The sequence below is a fragment of the Phanerochaete carnosa genome (assembly GCF_000300595.1).
Source record: "Phanerochaete carnosa HHB-10118-sp unplaced genomic scaffold PHACAscaffold_9, whole genome shotgun sequence".
In the NCBI taxonomy this organism is placed as follows: Eukaryota; Fungi; Basidiomycota; class Agaricomycetes; order Polyporales; family Phanerochaetaceae; genus Phanerochaete; species Phanerochaete carnosa.
Genome location: NW_006767636.1, coordinates 101,041 through 113,833, shown reverse-complemented (window position 1 = coordinate 113,833; position 12,793 = coordinate 101,041). Strand labels below are relative to the sequence as shown.

At 53.3% G+C, this 12,793-nt stretch overlaps 6 protein-coding genes across 6 annotated transcripts; 2 read left to right on the top strand and 4 right to left on the bottom strand.

Moving 5' to 3' along the window:
• Positions 1–198: 198 nt before the first annotated feature.
• On the bottom strand, positions 199–789 carry PHACADRAFT_261690 (uncharacterized protein). The gene has a single exon (XM_007399257.1). The coding sequence runs from the start codon at positions 764–766 to the stop codon at positions 479–481; it is 288 nt and encodes a 95-aa protein (XP_007399319.1). The 5' UTR covers positions 767–789; the 3' UTR covers positions 199–478.
• Positions 790–2,409: 1,620 nt separating this feature from the next.
• Positions 2,410–5,914, bottom strand: PHACADRAFT_212152 (uncharacterized protein). The gene is made up of 12 exons (XM_007399256.1): positions 5,661–5,914; positions 5,239–5,604; positions 5,049–5,189; positions 4,975–4,998; positions 4,824–4,919; positions 4,564–4,771; positions 4,344–4,516; positions 3,956–4,276; positions 3,779–3,904; positions 3,439–3,725; positions 3,113–3,377; positions 2,410–3,054 (listed from the first exon to the last, which is right to left on the bottom strand). The coding sequence occupies exons 1-12, from the start codon at positions 5,730–5,732 to the stop codon at positions 2,830–2,832; spliced, it is 2,304 nt and encodes a 767-aa protein (XP_007399318.1). The 5' UTR covers positions 5,733–5,914; the 3' UTR covers positions 2,410–2,829.
• Positions 5,915–6,163: 249 nt separating this feature from the next.
• PHACADRAFT_261685 (uncharacterized protein) lies at positions 6,164–8,053 on the bottom strand. The gene is made up of 7 exons (XM_007399255.1): positions 7,983–8,053; positions 7,801–7,918; positions 7,661–7,753; positions 7,113–7,608; positions 6,762–6,947; positions 6,575–6,707; positions 6,164–6,523 (listed from the first exon to the last, which is right to left on the bottom strand). Coding segments are annotated over exons 1-7 (1,242 nt in total). The 5' UTR covers positions 7,984–8,053; the 3' UTR covers positions 6,164–6,308.
• A 256-nt stretch (positions 8,054–8,309) lies between these two features.
• PHACADRAFT_261684 (uncharacterized protein) lies at positions 8,310–8,914 on the top strand. The gene is made up of 4 exons (XM_007399254.1): positions 8,310–8,386; positions 8,451–8,546; positions 8,626–8,707; positions 8,768–8,914. Exons 1-4 carry the CDS (start codon positions 8,321–8,323, stop codon positions 8,791–8,793), a joined length of 270 nt encoding a protein of 89 aa, XP_007399316.1. The 5' UTR covers positions 8,310–8,320; the 3' UTR covers positions 8,794–8,914.
• A 41-nt stretch (positions 8,915–8,955) lies between these two features.
• Positions 8,956–10,003, bottom strand: PHACADRAFT_261682 (uncharacterized protein). Its single transcript, XM_007399253.1, has 5 exons — positions 9,864–10,003; positions 9,752–9,802; positions 9,601–9,698; positions 9,428–9,546; positions 8,956–9,358 (listed from the first exon to the last, which is right to left on the bottom strand). Exons 1-5 carry the CDS (start codon positions 9,994–9,996, stop codon positions 9,076–9,078), a joined length of 684 nt encoding a protein of 227 aa, XP_007399315.1. The 5' UTR covers positions 9,997–10,003; the 3' UTR covers positions 8,956–9,075.
• A 612-nt stretch (positions 10,004–10,615) lies between these two features.
• PHACADRAFT_261678 (uncharacterized protein) lies at positions 10,616–12,736 on the top strand. The gene is made up of 7 exons (XM_007399252.1): positions 10,616–10,949; positions 11,003–11,351; positions 11,411–11,493; positions 11,548–11,907; positions 11,962–12,233; positions 12,285–12,576; positions 12,636–12,736. The coding sequence occupies exons 1-7, from the start codon at positions 10,683–10,685 to the stop codon at positions 12,720–12,722; spliced, it is 1,710 nt and encodes a 569-aa protein (XP_007399314.1). The 5' UTR covers positions 10,616–10,682; the 3' UTR covers positions 12,723–12,736.
• Positions 12,737–12,793: the final 57 nt, after the last annotated feature.

Sequence of the window (12,793 nt, the reverse complement as noted above, 5' to 3'; positions counted from 1 at the left end):
CTTGCAGCTGATCCAAGAACGATAGACACCCGGCAAATTTTTTTGGAGCTCGGGAGTTCGAAAAACCCGCGGGCGCTAGAACGAACAAAGCGAGACGCCGACGCCGCGTTTAGTAATCCCGCCCTGTCCCGCCCGACGATCCTCTGCCTTGCGAGTATACGCGCCATCCCCGTTCACTTTCCATTACTACAGTCACCGCGATAACATGTGAAGACATTGTCATATGAGGCTTGTACTGTAATCCTTACATCCTATCTCTCTTCAATGTTCGCATGTGGGTCTGGGTCTTCGGTAAAATTTCAGTTATCTCGCGTCGGGATTACCAAACACGGCGTCCGCGTCTCACTTTCGCTCGGGCTCTAGCGCCCGCGGGTTTTCAAACTCCCGAGTTCGAGCCGGCTTCAGCTGCTATTTAATTTTAGGGAGTCTTGTGTGACAATGTCCCAACGTTAAGATCTCGGAGAAGATTCAGTGACAGTCAGATGCCACGCACGTCGAGATAGACGTCCTGGTTGTCTTCCCAGCCTGCCTCTTGGGAGCCAGCGACGACCCCTTCGACAACATCTTCGCTGACGCCTTCTTCTACGACCAGCCTTTCGTCTAACCCACAGATGAGCTGCTCCACTTGAGTGTAGTCGAGCGGCTCACCGATGTTGCCAATTTCTGGAACGAGGAAGTTCGACACGGTGAACCGCGAGAAGTGGCCTGAGAAAGAATGTGTTTCTGAGGCATTGCCACTTGGGGGAATTGACCGCAGGTTTAACATGAAGCGGGAAATGAGAACTTGCGGCTGCCCCAGAATCAGTGTCGTCTGCCACAGGTAATCCTGGAAGACCGGCTTACCAAGATCTGGACCAGGGCCTGCACAAGAAGAAAGCCGCTCTGCATCCAAGCTATGAACATACGTAAGGGAATAAAACAAAGCAGAAACTTACAGCTCCAGTGACCATCTGTGCTATATTACATCCGAGTAGGATTCTAGAGATGTTATGATATTGGAGGCTGTTCGTCGGAATGGTAAACAGTGATAGCTTACAAAAAGTAGTAGGTACCTTTGGATGACACTTATCATTATAACATCACATAACCAGACTGACCAAGTCGCGCAACTCACCGTCAGTGAACAGACAGGTCGAGACCGACAATGGGATATTGAGACGCTGCGCGGTCATCCATTGGCGGAATGTCTTGTTCCATGTAATAAACAGAACGGCGAGGTCGACTGCGACCAGACATCCCCGTGTGAGGAACAGCACTAATCCACGACTTAGAAATTTGTGAAAGAATGTGAGATATTGCTCTCACTGCTGCGCATGGTTAGCGTCAGTATATTTACGCGGCAGTTCTGTAATAATGCTCACATAGTATAGACCTCGTCGGTAACATTAATATTTCCGATGCACAAGGGGAAATGCGCACTGGAGTCGAAGGAGTAAGTGGAGCGGGCGGCAGCAAGCTGAACATTGTCATCAAGAATTGACACGTCATTCGTGCGACTCTGAGCGTACCGTGTCTGTTGCAACCGGCACCAGCCCACACGCCAGGATTATATAAGAAATCCATCGGCTATGGTTGCACAGTACATACGCACGCATTGCAGAGAATACTGGACGGAGTCAGTGCGCTGAATTCAAGCAGAGGAATGAAGTCAAGCTGACTTACGAGCCATCTGCAGCGTTGTGATGATACCCATAGTGCTAGTCCAAATTCCAAACGCACTGCAACTGCGGTCCGGTATCAGGCGGAGGCTTTTTGCATCAAGTGAAAGAGGAAACATACGACTGTTTACTTGTGAGTCGTGTCTTTTCAGTCAGCATTCCGTGGATACTTTACCTTAGAGTTCGTTGGCCACAAGGACGCAGTGACAAGAGCATTTAACAGCATGAGCCAGCGCAGACTCAACAATAGCAGAGATGTCGCGGTCCACTGGAACTTGCGATTCCATACAGTCGCGACCTCGAGATTTACGCTGATGAGGAATTCGTAGATAGGCAGTGCTAATCGCCCGAAGTCAATAGAAGTCGAGAATATGCGCAGGAGGGCGTACCACTCATGGCGGCATAAATACGGTTTGAGAAAATGCTATCATCTCATCATGAGCCAGTAGTCCTTCTCGTCAATATCTAGGACACACATCGAAGAGACCAACGCAGCCTCCGAACTCTGCTGTTCATCGGAGGACATGGGGCTGAGAACTAGATGGTTGAAGGGCGCATTTAGTTGGCCACCATTGCATGTTTATAGCTGTTCCTGGTCCAATATGTCCTTAGATAGCTGGTGCCTCTGCGGTCAGAGGCATGTCACATCCTGTCCAATGCTACTCCGTATGAAGACGTCCTGCGACTAGTAGCATGAGATATGAGACATCTGCCCAACAATATTTGCAAAGCCGCTGCGTAACCTTAAGTTTGGTTCCTGAAACATACGTTCGTATCATGAGATCTGGTAAGCACTGTCTTTAGCAAATGTTATGTCCCCGGTCAACGGCATCCCCGATGTCTCCGAAGAGGATGCCCTGGATACCAATATGCTGGCAAACTGAAAAGGGCCGACCTAAAGCTCGTTACGTACCGCCAGGGTTTCTTTATCTCCGATCACAAGCTCGCAGCTTGGGTACTTCTCTGCGAACCTGGCCCCACCTGACCCCTTCCCTCGGATGAAAGAAAGCGCTTTCCTTTTCGTCTCCTTTTGAATTCTAGGTAGCTGCTACCGTCGAGCCATGCGCACTATCTCAGGCCCCGCAGCTCCACACTTTCCATACCTGTGTTTTACGAGCCCCGCCGGCCTCGTGTCGTCGAGCAGCACTTTCAATGTTGAGAGGGAGGCCTATCAATGAGAAGTTATATTCAAGAGCGAAGACCATGGTATGCCTTGTCGCTCGGCCGATTCGGCCTGTAGCTGTTTGACATCGGGTATGTGCCCGGGGTTTTCTTCCCAGACCCCGTCAGGGACATTATCTCCCCAGTGGAAGGTATGGAAGGTGTCAACTTCCATACCCCTCGCCCATGTCTGGCGAACGAACAACGCGTTGAAGGGTGGTTGCCAGATCCACCACTGACATCGTATGGTTCAGGTCAGCGTCAGATGCATCAGGACGTCGGATACCACTCACGTGGTCAACATATAATATAGGCTCGCCTGGAGGCGAGACTAAATGCAGCGCTGTTGGCGTCGCAATTTCCAAGAAACAGTCCGTCTCGAGGAATAGGCCTAGGACGTGCATGAAATCGGTGTAGTGCCGGCCAGGGATGTACATCGTGTCGGCAGAACCCCCAATGAACCGCGTCCCTTTCGTGAGCGACGCGAGGTGTTCTCGCATCGGTAAAGGAACCTTCAGGTAGGCAGACATGCAGACATGCACTCCAACATGCGGTTCTCTATGTAGCGAAAGTGCGTGAGTGTCACCTTCCAAGGTCTCTAGTACCAAGTAGCACTTACCCCCACCACCAATCCGGTCCCCAGTGTTTCCATGTCGCCGTCAAATTGACTGATGGATCAGGCGAGATATTCGCAGGCGGTGCGTGCCTGTTCTTATCACGGTTCGCGGCCCTGTTGCCTAGTGCAGGGTTGTGTACATACTGCCCGAAGGGCGAGTGGTACCAGAAGTAGCGCTGATCAAACTGCTGGAGGCGGGGAACATTCAAGAGAGTGTCGAATGGCGCCCAGAGGTACCCGTCGTAACATGGGTACTCGCGCATGGCAGTATAGAGCATATGATGAGCCATCTGCGGGGACATTGTTAGTATCAAGGAGATAGAGACTGAAACGAAGAGCATACTCGACCAGCCATCTTGTAGAAAGAAGGGTCCGACAAGTCTTCGTCTGACTCATATGTGTCGACCAGGACGTCATACGAATGTCTGAAGCCCTTGTCCTCTCTACTGCCCGGCCCCACGAAGACTATCTGAGCTAACTTCAACTTCAGCTCAGTAGCGTACGTTCGAACACCACTCACATTTGGAAACCACTCTGCATAGACTTCCTGATAAAAATCAAGATTGACATTGTACCGCGCATGGCTGAAGAACACAACAAGCAAGACGTCATCAAACGCGTGATACGTCCGGTTTCCCTCATATGACGTGACAGACGGTGGGGCCTTGCGCGGGCAAGTGGTGTTCACCTGTGTAATTCCATTCAGCAGCGTTGGACGTTTGAATACCGGTGGTGCATATAGGAGTGTGCGGCTTGCCGCGTGCGTTGTATATACAAGACTCAGCGTCGCGGCAACCAGAACAAGCGGCGCCACAACTCGGAAGAGCGAGCCAGGAGTAGCCTGAACAAGAAATCTAGCTCTCAGTGCCGGATATACCGGTGGTTCATCCTAGAACTCTAGAACTCACCTTCAGATATCGTTCGTGAGTCGAAGTCGCCAAATAAGCGATTGCTCCAAGTAACGTGATGGAAGAGCCACTGATCAAACCTGTTGTGTACTGTGCGTGCGCGAGACTATGGCCGAGCAGATATGTAGCAGCACTTAATGAATGCAGGACGGCGGCGGATACGGCGCCCTGGGCTGTTTTTGTCAGGACCGTCCATATTCGTTCTCGCAACACCACTCACAGTAAACGACTGCTAGTAGAGCTACGTCAAAGGCGGCTTGGGATGCTGCGGTGGTTACTACTCGCGTTCCCGAGAAATGCGCACTAAGCTCCTGAAAGGCCGGTTGAGACGCGCTTTTCGCCGATACAAGCGTATTGACGATTGTCGTGCATGTGAAAAGTAACAGGTGGAACGCGGAAACGGAGATGCTGTGGACGTTGGTGTAGGTCTGCGTTGGATCAACCTCCGAGGAAATGACGCGAGTAATGATACGAACGTACGTATTCCATAAATGCAAAGTAAAGCGAGGTGGAGAGCGCAACTGCGGAGAGCGTGGGGAATGTGGATGACGGGATTAGTTTGGGAATTATAGTTGACTATAAGGACTCGTGAAATCAGTGGCGCGAAATAAAGAGGCTCGTATAATCTCACCTGTACGATACAGAAACCAGCTGTCTGTCGAATGTGTGAGCATCGCCCTGATAAAAGAAGATAATCGTTCTCACTTGTAAAAGAGCGGCTTGCGATTGCGAAAGTCCAATATTCCTTGAGAGAAAGAAGTACGAAAGCACCCCGGCGACGAACGTTCCCACAGACGCGGCAAGCCAGGTCGTCATGGGGCTTGTTAACTCCTCGGACAACGCAAGCTACCAAAGACTAAATGTAAAAACACCCTTGGCTGAGAGTAACACGTACATTATGCTTATGTATCGTGAACAGGACCGCTGCAAGCACGGTGAATGCGCACGCTACGCCCGGCGATATGCGCGTCCCACTGGTGTGCTGGTGCGTATGCTTCCCCTCTTCGTCCCGGTGTGAGCCACCCTGACCGTCTCCGATTACACTGTTCAGTGGCAGGCTGTCTTCTTGTGTGTCGTAGCTGCTGCTCGCGGGTCGGTCTCCTCGTCGACGCTGCCAGAAGTAGTATGATATGGCGAGGACAAGCTTGAACAATTCCGGCAGTACAGGGTTGCGTATCGTTAAAGGCACGCCAGATACATCTTCATCTTCATATTGCGACGAAATCCACTGCTGTACGGTCCATGTTGCCACGAATACTGTCTGTACACAGCGCGTCGGGGTGAGCTTCCCCTGCACATTGCTGGAACGCTTCGTACCGAAATCTTTACTTTTCTCCAAGATCTAAGATTACTGCCTGCAATGCCCTGGTGCAAGCTCGATGGGGTCATGGAAATGCGCCAGGAAAATGTGCAGCGCTGGGCGGATGGCGGGGTCAAACTGGTGAGCTAACAAGCGCCCGTTTGCTTGCTTCCGGCGAAGGACACCGAGCGCGAGAGCTTGGCTCGTAAGGCAGCCCTCGCGATACATGATACAGAGCAGCAACGTCGCTCCCTATATGGCTGAATAAAGTGCTACTTACTGTGAGATTGATCCGGTAGTCTTAAAATGAGTTATTGTATGGGGCAAACCTCAGATGTATTATGATATCTGGTGATCTACAAGAGCTTCATGCGATATGTCCTCGTACCAACGGAGAGCGGAGGAACGGCGGGATTACTCGCTCCGGCGCCTGCGAAGTTCTCGAACACCGTGCTCTGTAATTTGGCCCAGGGGTGTTCATCGTTTTAGGTGTCATGACGCGGGCGATAGGATTGGGTTTAGGACGCTTCAGGATGCACAAGAGAATGATTCTAGAGTAGCAGACATAGTGTACAATACACGTTCTCTTACGAGATGCAGAAATACAATGTCGTGATCAATGTCCAAATGAGGAGGTTGAACTCTCTAAATTCTAGCCTGTACCGTCACTGAGTACCATTCGTCGCGCCATTCGTCACACCATTCGTGGCCCCAGTCGGAGTGCCGCTAGCAGCGGCCTTGGCGACGTGAACGGCCTTCGTGACAGGTACAGGGAACTCGAGGCCCCGAGCCTTGCGACGAACGTTGTCCCGCCGCCCGCGAACCGCCTGACAAAGACGGTCGAGCACGGGCACGGTCTGCTCCCACGAAATGCAGGCATCTGGCACTGCGGTCAGCGGAGGCGGATCTCGTGAGAGCAAATGAGACGCACCGGTGACGGACTGGCCGTGTTTCAAACCAGCGGGACCAGAGGTGGGGATGTCCTGGCGGCCTTCGACAAGGTTAGATTCGAGCATGACGCCCATAATCATCTGTGAGGTATCGCCCGACTCGAGCTGCTTTGCCTTCAGGGGTAACGGTATTTAGTTTACATCCGGCGACGATCGGAGCGAACTTACAATATCCTCGGCGACATCCAATTGACGACGGTGCTGCTTCTGGCTGTTGCCGTGACTGCAGTCAATCATCACCTTGGGCGCGAAGCCTGCCTTGATCATCTTGTCGCCGCAGTCGTGGACATACTGAGCGGCGAAATTGGGGCCCGACGAGCCGCCGCGGAGGATAACATGAACGTCGGGGTTGCCCTGTGTGAGCCGATCAGCACCTGAATATCCGAGACGGGACAGCCTCGTTTCGAAGCAGACGAAGTGAAGTGATGGGGAAAAAGAGGTACCGAGCAAAGCGGATCTGAGATTGCAGGAACGACCCTGCATCCACGTTGTGGCAATGAAGGGGAATCGAAAGCTTACCTCGGTTTCGACGATACTACTGAGACCGCCCTTGCCGACGGACAAGAAGACGTGCGGCTGGCTGGCCGCCCTGCAAGCGTCAATCGCAATGCCGACAGTTCCGTCGGTGGAGTTCTTGAAACCAGTAGGCATGGAAAGCGCGGAGACGAGCTCGCGATGTACCTGCGACTCGGTGGTGCGAGCGCCGATGGCACCCCAAGAGACGAGATCGGCGGTGTACTGCGGGGAGATCGTATCAAGGAACTCGCAACCGGCAGGGAGACCCATATTGGCAATATCAAGGAGGAGGGTGCGGCCAAGGCGAAGACCCTTGTTAATCTGGAAGGTGCCGTTCATCTCTGGGTCATTGATGAGGCCCTTCCAGCCAACAGTGGTACGAGGCTTCTCGAAGTAGACGCGCATGATAATGAGCAAGTCATCCTTGGCCTTGTCGGCGTACGCCTTGAGCAGCCTGGCATACTCGAGTGCAGACTCGACGTTATGGACCGAGCAGGGGCTACAGAGAGCGATCAGGACATGGCTGATAAGAACTCTGCGAGATGCCTCACCCCACCACGACCATGAGGCGATCATCGTTGGACTTGAGGATATTCTCTGCTGCTTTGCGAGCCTCGAGGATAGTTTGGGCAGCGTTGAGTGTCCTACACTAAAGTGAGAATTAAGTTTCGTGACAAGGTAGGTAGCCTACAGAGGGAGGTCCTCCTGAAGGATCTGGGGAGGAATGAGCGGCCTGGTGGCCTTTACCCTGCGGTCGTCCAGTCTGTGGAGAGCTTCACGGAAGGAAAGGGCCATTTGTAGCTCTGCCACTGGTAAAGGAGGAAGAGAAAGCGTTAGGAAGTGTGCTCTTCGGTCGAGGGTTTATATACGTACTCTTGGATCAAAGTAACGTTATGTGATGGGGGGCGAGGAGACCCGAGGCAGTGGACGAACGTGTGCGGAATTGATGGGCCAGCGCGCGGCTCGCGATGAGGGTGGCTATTGTCCTCGAATCTGTGGATGAGAATGTACGAAAGCGAAAGACCCCGGACTTTTGACAGGCGGTGTAGAGCCTATACGGGGCGAGTCAAGCATCGGCGTCTATTACCATTTCAGGAGTATGCACGTGCTCCACGTGTGCAGGCGCCGATCGCGTATTGTCCTTGACGCCTTCGCGCTGCCCGTGAGCCCCACCTTTGCCCGCCCATCCACGACAAAAAACTAGATCCAAGATGGATTTTTCAGCCATGAACGCAGCCGAGCAGGCACACATGAGCAAAGTCATCGAAAAGAAGCAGGTCAGTCCTCCACAGCCATGTCGTATTCCCCAGGCGCTGCTCAAACATATGCCTGTTGCTCCAGATGCAAGACTTTATGCGCATGTACTCCAACCTCGTCGAGAGGTGCTTCAACGCTTGCTGCAACGACTTCACGAGCAAGGCCCTTTCCTCAAAGGAGGTGCGCTTCCCGTTCCTTTCTCCGCTTGCTTCTCGGAACGCTCGCAGAGCCAAGTTGAACTGACAGTCCCTTTTTTCAGGAACAATGTGTGCTCAATTGCACCGACAAGTTCTTGAAGCATTCAGAACGAGTGGGAGCGCGGTTCGCAGAACAAAATGCCGGTACGCTGTCCTCAACTCATGCGAACGTGACTGTCCGACTCACACCGATCTTGCTTGCAGAGGCCATGGGTGCCGGCAGCAAGTAACAAGTCCGGCGATGTGCATATCGTCCCATGCCCGACGCTTCGTTCTACTATACAACATCCTCCTAATTCACTTGACCCGCCTGCATGCCCTACTGTTCCTCGCTCCATTTGTCCCGCTGTCACCGCAAATGTCGTGCGGCTCTCAGGCAGCCATGCCACATAGTGCAATTGTTGGTAAGTGGTGTCCATTAGAAACCCAGGACATGCATGCTATACAGATTATCTCTCGATATCAACCTGAGCTCATCGCATTAAGATTGCACACAGCTTAGACAGCCCTGCCTAGCTCGTCACGCTTTGCGTTACCCCTGTTGCAGCAGGGGCCACGTCAGAGCTCTCATGCTCATTCTCAGGACCTGTCGGCATTATCAGCGCGTGAGCTTGACCAGTGCTTGGGGGTGCCGTTTCCGGGTCGGGCTCAGTTGCGAGGGCTGGTTCAGTGATAAGACCAGGTTCGGTAGGCGGGGGTGCAGAAGCCCGCTTTTCCTCGGCCTCGAGCTTCTCGAGCCATTTAGTGACGAACTTGACGTGTGCACCGTAATTCATCGTGGCTTCAAGTGAGTCCCTGGAATCGGGTCAAAGTCCTCTGGATGAGCGGGTCTGGGAAGGCGTTGAGACCAGAAGCGTCACTTACCGTACGATGCCCTTGGCATCTATCACGATCGTCACTCGGGCATCGACAAGGCCAAGCAGGCCTTTGCCTATGTGATATGTCTGTCTTGCCTCCCCATTCGAGTCGCTGAGCACCGGATACTGCAATGAGAGTGTCAGTGGGACTTCTCCCATGCTATGTCATTGATTGCGTACCGTTAGCTTGTGTTTCTCGACGAATTCCTTCTGCTTCTCGACAGGGTCTGAGCTGATACCAATGATTTGTGCTTTCGTCGTCTTGAAAGACTCCCTTTCTGCAGTCCAATGAACCCAATCCGTCTCACGCTCGACTTCCAAGGACACGTACCAATCAAGGCGTCGCGAAATTCGCATGCCTCCTTAGTGCACCCATACGACCCTGAACGCATGCAGCACGTCGTCAACGGCCAAATCTCTGCTGAGACCCGGTTGGGACGTACCAGATTTTGGGTAGAAGAAGATGATTACAGGGCGTCCGACGTTCTCAGAATTGAGGGTGTACGTCTGGCCATTGGCATCTGGAAGAGACAACGGCGGGGCGGGCTTGTCAGTGAGGGGGTATGAGCGAGGCATCGCGGTCAGGGTTCGCAGCGCACCTAACGCTGAGAACAGCCGACTTTAAACAAGCTCCTGTGACCATCTGACTGTTGCTGGACCAACAAAAGAATCCGCTTCCCCGAACGCTCTAGAATCAACGATATTACGATGACCGTGGCCAGGGGCTGCGCAAAGGCTCGGCGTTCTTTTGGGCTGGACGGCTTTGTGGTCGGGCCCTACGCAAGACGTGGATGTCAAGAGAAAGGCTGTGCCTGCGAGCTTAGGCGGAAAATTGAAGGGTGCTGCTCGCTACGATGGTCCGCGGATCGTGCTGTAGTTGATTGCCATCGTTGACACGATTGAGCCTCTGCTCGTACCCAGCCCTTTCAAGAGCGGCAGGGTGTAACAGCCTACATGCGTCTTAAACCTGTGACGCCCATGGGGAACATCAGCAAGAATGCCCGAGTCTTTCTCTCTCTCTATGCATGGCCATCCCGGAGATGTACCTAGCCCATATCGCGCTGAGTATCATGTCATTACGACACCGGCCGGCGTGTACACCCCTGATATTCCGGGGAACTACAGTACCCGATAGGAATGCGACCGGGAACCGGCAGCCACTTCATGGCTAAGATCGCACGGACTTGCCCTCTTAACCTCGCTCTGCCCTTGCCACTAACGGCTGCGAGCTGGTCCAGAGGTTCATTGGGATTGTTACAGCCATGTATCTGAAGTCTAAGCATCCCCAGCCTCCCTCTGTCCCGGACGCGAACGCGTACTTCGCGATGTTCGGCGGCCCTGATGACCCTCAGCCAGCGGACTTTACGGCGCACATCGACGCGTCCTCTGGACGGCAAAGGTCGTATTATGAGCTCAGGCAGCTCGTCAAAGAGGGTGCGACTGCCCTAGCAGCTCCCGAGTCTGCAGGAGGACTTGGTTTGAGCGCGGAGGCGGGACACATGGTCGGGTTGTATAGTCATAATTATATGGTGAGCACTGTTGCATTTGTCTGCCAGCGATATCGTTCCAACCCGTCATATAGGACTACATTGCAATGGTAAACTCGCTGGTGTACGTTGGCGTGCCAATATCGCTTCTATCGGCCTATTCCACCCCATATGAGCTCGCCCATGCCTTGAGAACCTCCAAAACAACCCACATGTTCATTCAACCCGACTTTCTCCCAAAGGCTCTGGAAGCTGCCAAACAGCATGGACTACCAGAAGACCGCATATACGTCATGGAGGGCACCTCGGCCGGGAGGAAGAGCTTTCAAGACCTGATAAACCAGGTCAGAGAATGCGGCACTCCATTGGTTGCACCCAAGGCTGTCGCGAAGAATACGCTTGCGTATCTTGTCTTCTCCAGTGGTACGAGTGGTCTGCCGAAGGGTCCGTGAGCTTGCAGTCTTTGAATCGGATTTGCTGGTCTAAATGGCGTTCCTTTCCAGCCGTTATGATATCTCATGGCAACATCTGGGCTATGATCTTCGCTCAGATGATCCAAAAACAAGAGGATGAGAAACTCACCAATGTAAGAGTCTTTGCATCACCAGCTTGGGTGCACTGAATGATATTGCCGAAATAGCCTCCACCACCTGAAGCTCCTCCTATCTGGCTACTTTTCCTGCCATTCTACCACACCTTCGGCCTGCACATGGCTTGCTTCCGGCAATTCTTTGTACCCAACACCTACGTCCTTGTACCGAAGTGGGACGTCCATCTGGTGCTCAAGTCGATCCCAAAGTACGGCGTCCATGTGATACCGCTCATCCCGTCTGCAATTCACCAAATGGTGAACCACCCACTGTTCAAAAAGGTCGATCTAAGCTCACTCGTGAGCGTGTCCAGCGGAGCGGCGTATCTGCCGCCTGAGCTGACGAGGAAGTTCATGCGCGTCATCAAGAATGCGAGCGTGATGACAGAGGGGTACGGCATGTCTGAGCAGGTGCGCACATCTTCGTCGCGTCTAACACGCCATACCAACCGACTGCCGCTGTAGACCCTGAGCTCTATCCGGAAGCCTCTCCCGGGTCTTTTTGGACTGCACGCGCCTATGGGATGCACGGGCATCCTCTTGCCTGGCGTCGAGGCGCGCATCGTGCGCCCAGATGGGTCAGAGGCAGACTTTGACCAGCCGGGCGAGCTGTGGGTGCGCGCACCAAACGTTGCGCTGGGCTACTATGGCAATGAGAAGGCAACGCGCGAGACGTTCGTCGACGGCTGGCTGCGCACTGGGGACACGTTCAAAGCCGACAGGAACGAGCTGCTTTAGTGAGTCTCCGCTCAAAGTGCGAGACATGATTGAATTGACGCAGGAGGCAGCTTCGTAGACCGTGCGAAGGACACGCTGAAGGTTTCGGGGGCACAGGTCTCGCCGACCGAAGTCGAGGACACGCTATCTGAGCACCCCGATAGGCTCATCACCGATGTCTGCGTCGCGGGTGTGACAGGCGGCCGGACAAGCGACGAGAAGAATCCGCGCGCTTGGATTGTGCTCAGCGAGGAGGGCAAGCTCAAGGGAGAGCAGGCAACGATTGCTGCGCTCGATGGGTGGATTAAGAAGAACCTGAGCAGGTACAAGTGGCTCCGTGGCGGGTTCGAGGTTGTTGACTCGGTGAGTTATCTGCGATGATACCTTGGAGAGATTGTACCAACGTTGTGTGGTGTACGTAGATTCCGAAGAATCCGACGGGAAAGGTCATGCGTCGCGTATTGGTTGACCGGTATGAGGCTAGGCTGGCGGGAAAGTCCAAGCTGTAGGAGTTGTTATGATCCTCAGTGTATCTATATTGTGTATCATGTCCTTGGAGTATCGAGCCAGTCTGGATATC

Bases quoted from the DNA above. Each gene is read 5' to 3' on its own strand.
- PHACADRAFT_261682 (XM_007399253.1), bottom strand. From the start codon at position 9,996: ATGCCTCGCTCATACCCCCTCACTGACAAGCCCGCCCCGCCGTTGTCT. The intron at 9,803-9,863 runs GTACGTCCCAAC...GCATGCGTTCAG, and splicing joins CTTCTTCTACCCAAAATCTG to GGTCGTATGGGTGCACTAAG. The intron at 9,359-9,427 runs GTAAGTGACGCT...ACCCGATTCCAG, and splicing joins GATGCCAAGGGCATCGTACG to GGACTCACTTGAAGCCACGA.
- PHACADRAFT_261678 (XM_007399252.1), top strand. From the start codon at position 10,683: ATGTATCTGAAGTCTAAGCATCCCCAGCCTCCCTCTGTCCCGGACGCG. The intron at 11,908-11,961 runs GTGCGCACATCT...CTGCCGCTGTAG, and splicing joins GGTACGGCATGTCTGAGCAG to ACCCTGAGCTCTATCCGGAA. The intron at 12,577-12,635 runs GTGAGTTATCTG...TGGTGTACGTAG, and splicing joins GGTTCGAGGTTGTTGACTCG to ATTCCGAAGAATCCGACGGG.
- PHACADRAFT_261690 (XM_007399257.1), bottom strand. From the start codon at position 766: ATGTTAAACCTGCGGTCAATTCCCCCAAGTGGCAATGCCTCAGAAACA.
- PHACADRAFT_212152 (XM_007399256.1), bottom strand. From the start codon at position 5,732: ATGACCCCATCGAGCTTGCACCAGGGCATTGCAGGCAGTAATCTTAGA. The intron at 4,772-4,823 runs GTACGTTCGTAT...GATCCAACGCAG, and splicing joins ACTTTGCATTTATGGAATAC to ACCTACACCAACGTCCACAG. The intron at 3,726-3,778 runs GTATGCTCTTCG...ATGTCCCCGCAG, and splicing joins TCTACAAGATGGCTGGTCGA to ATGGCTCATCATATGCTCTA.
- PHACADRAFT_261684 (XM_007399254.1), top strand. From the start codon at position 8,321: ATGGATTTTTCAGCCATGAACGCAGCCGAGCAGGCACACATGAGCAAA. The intron at 8,387-8,450 runs GTCAGTCCTCCA...CTGTTGCTCCAG, and splicing joins AAGTCATCGAAAAGAAGCAG to ATGCAAGACTTTATGCGCAT. The intron at 8,708-8,767 runs GTACGCTGTCCT...TCTTGCTTGCAG, and splicing joins GTTCGCAGAACAAAATGCCG to AGGCCATGGGTGCCGGCAGC.
- PHACADRAFT_261685 (XM_007399255.1), bottom strand. The intron at 7,609-7,660 runs GTGAGGCATCTC...CGCTCTCTGTAG, and splicing joins CGCCTCATGGTCGTGGTGGG to CCCCTGCTCGGTCCATAACG. The intron at 6,708-6,761 runs GTAAGTTCGCTC...TTACCCCTGAAG, and splicing joins TGGATGTCGCCGAGGATATT to GCAAAGCAGCTCGAGTCGGG.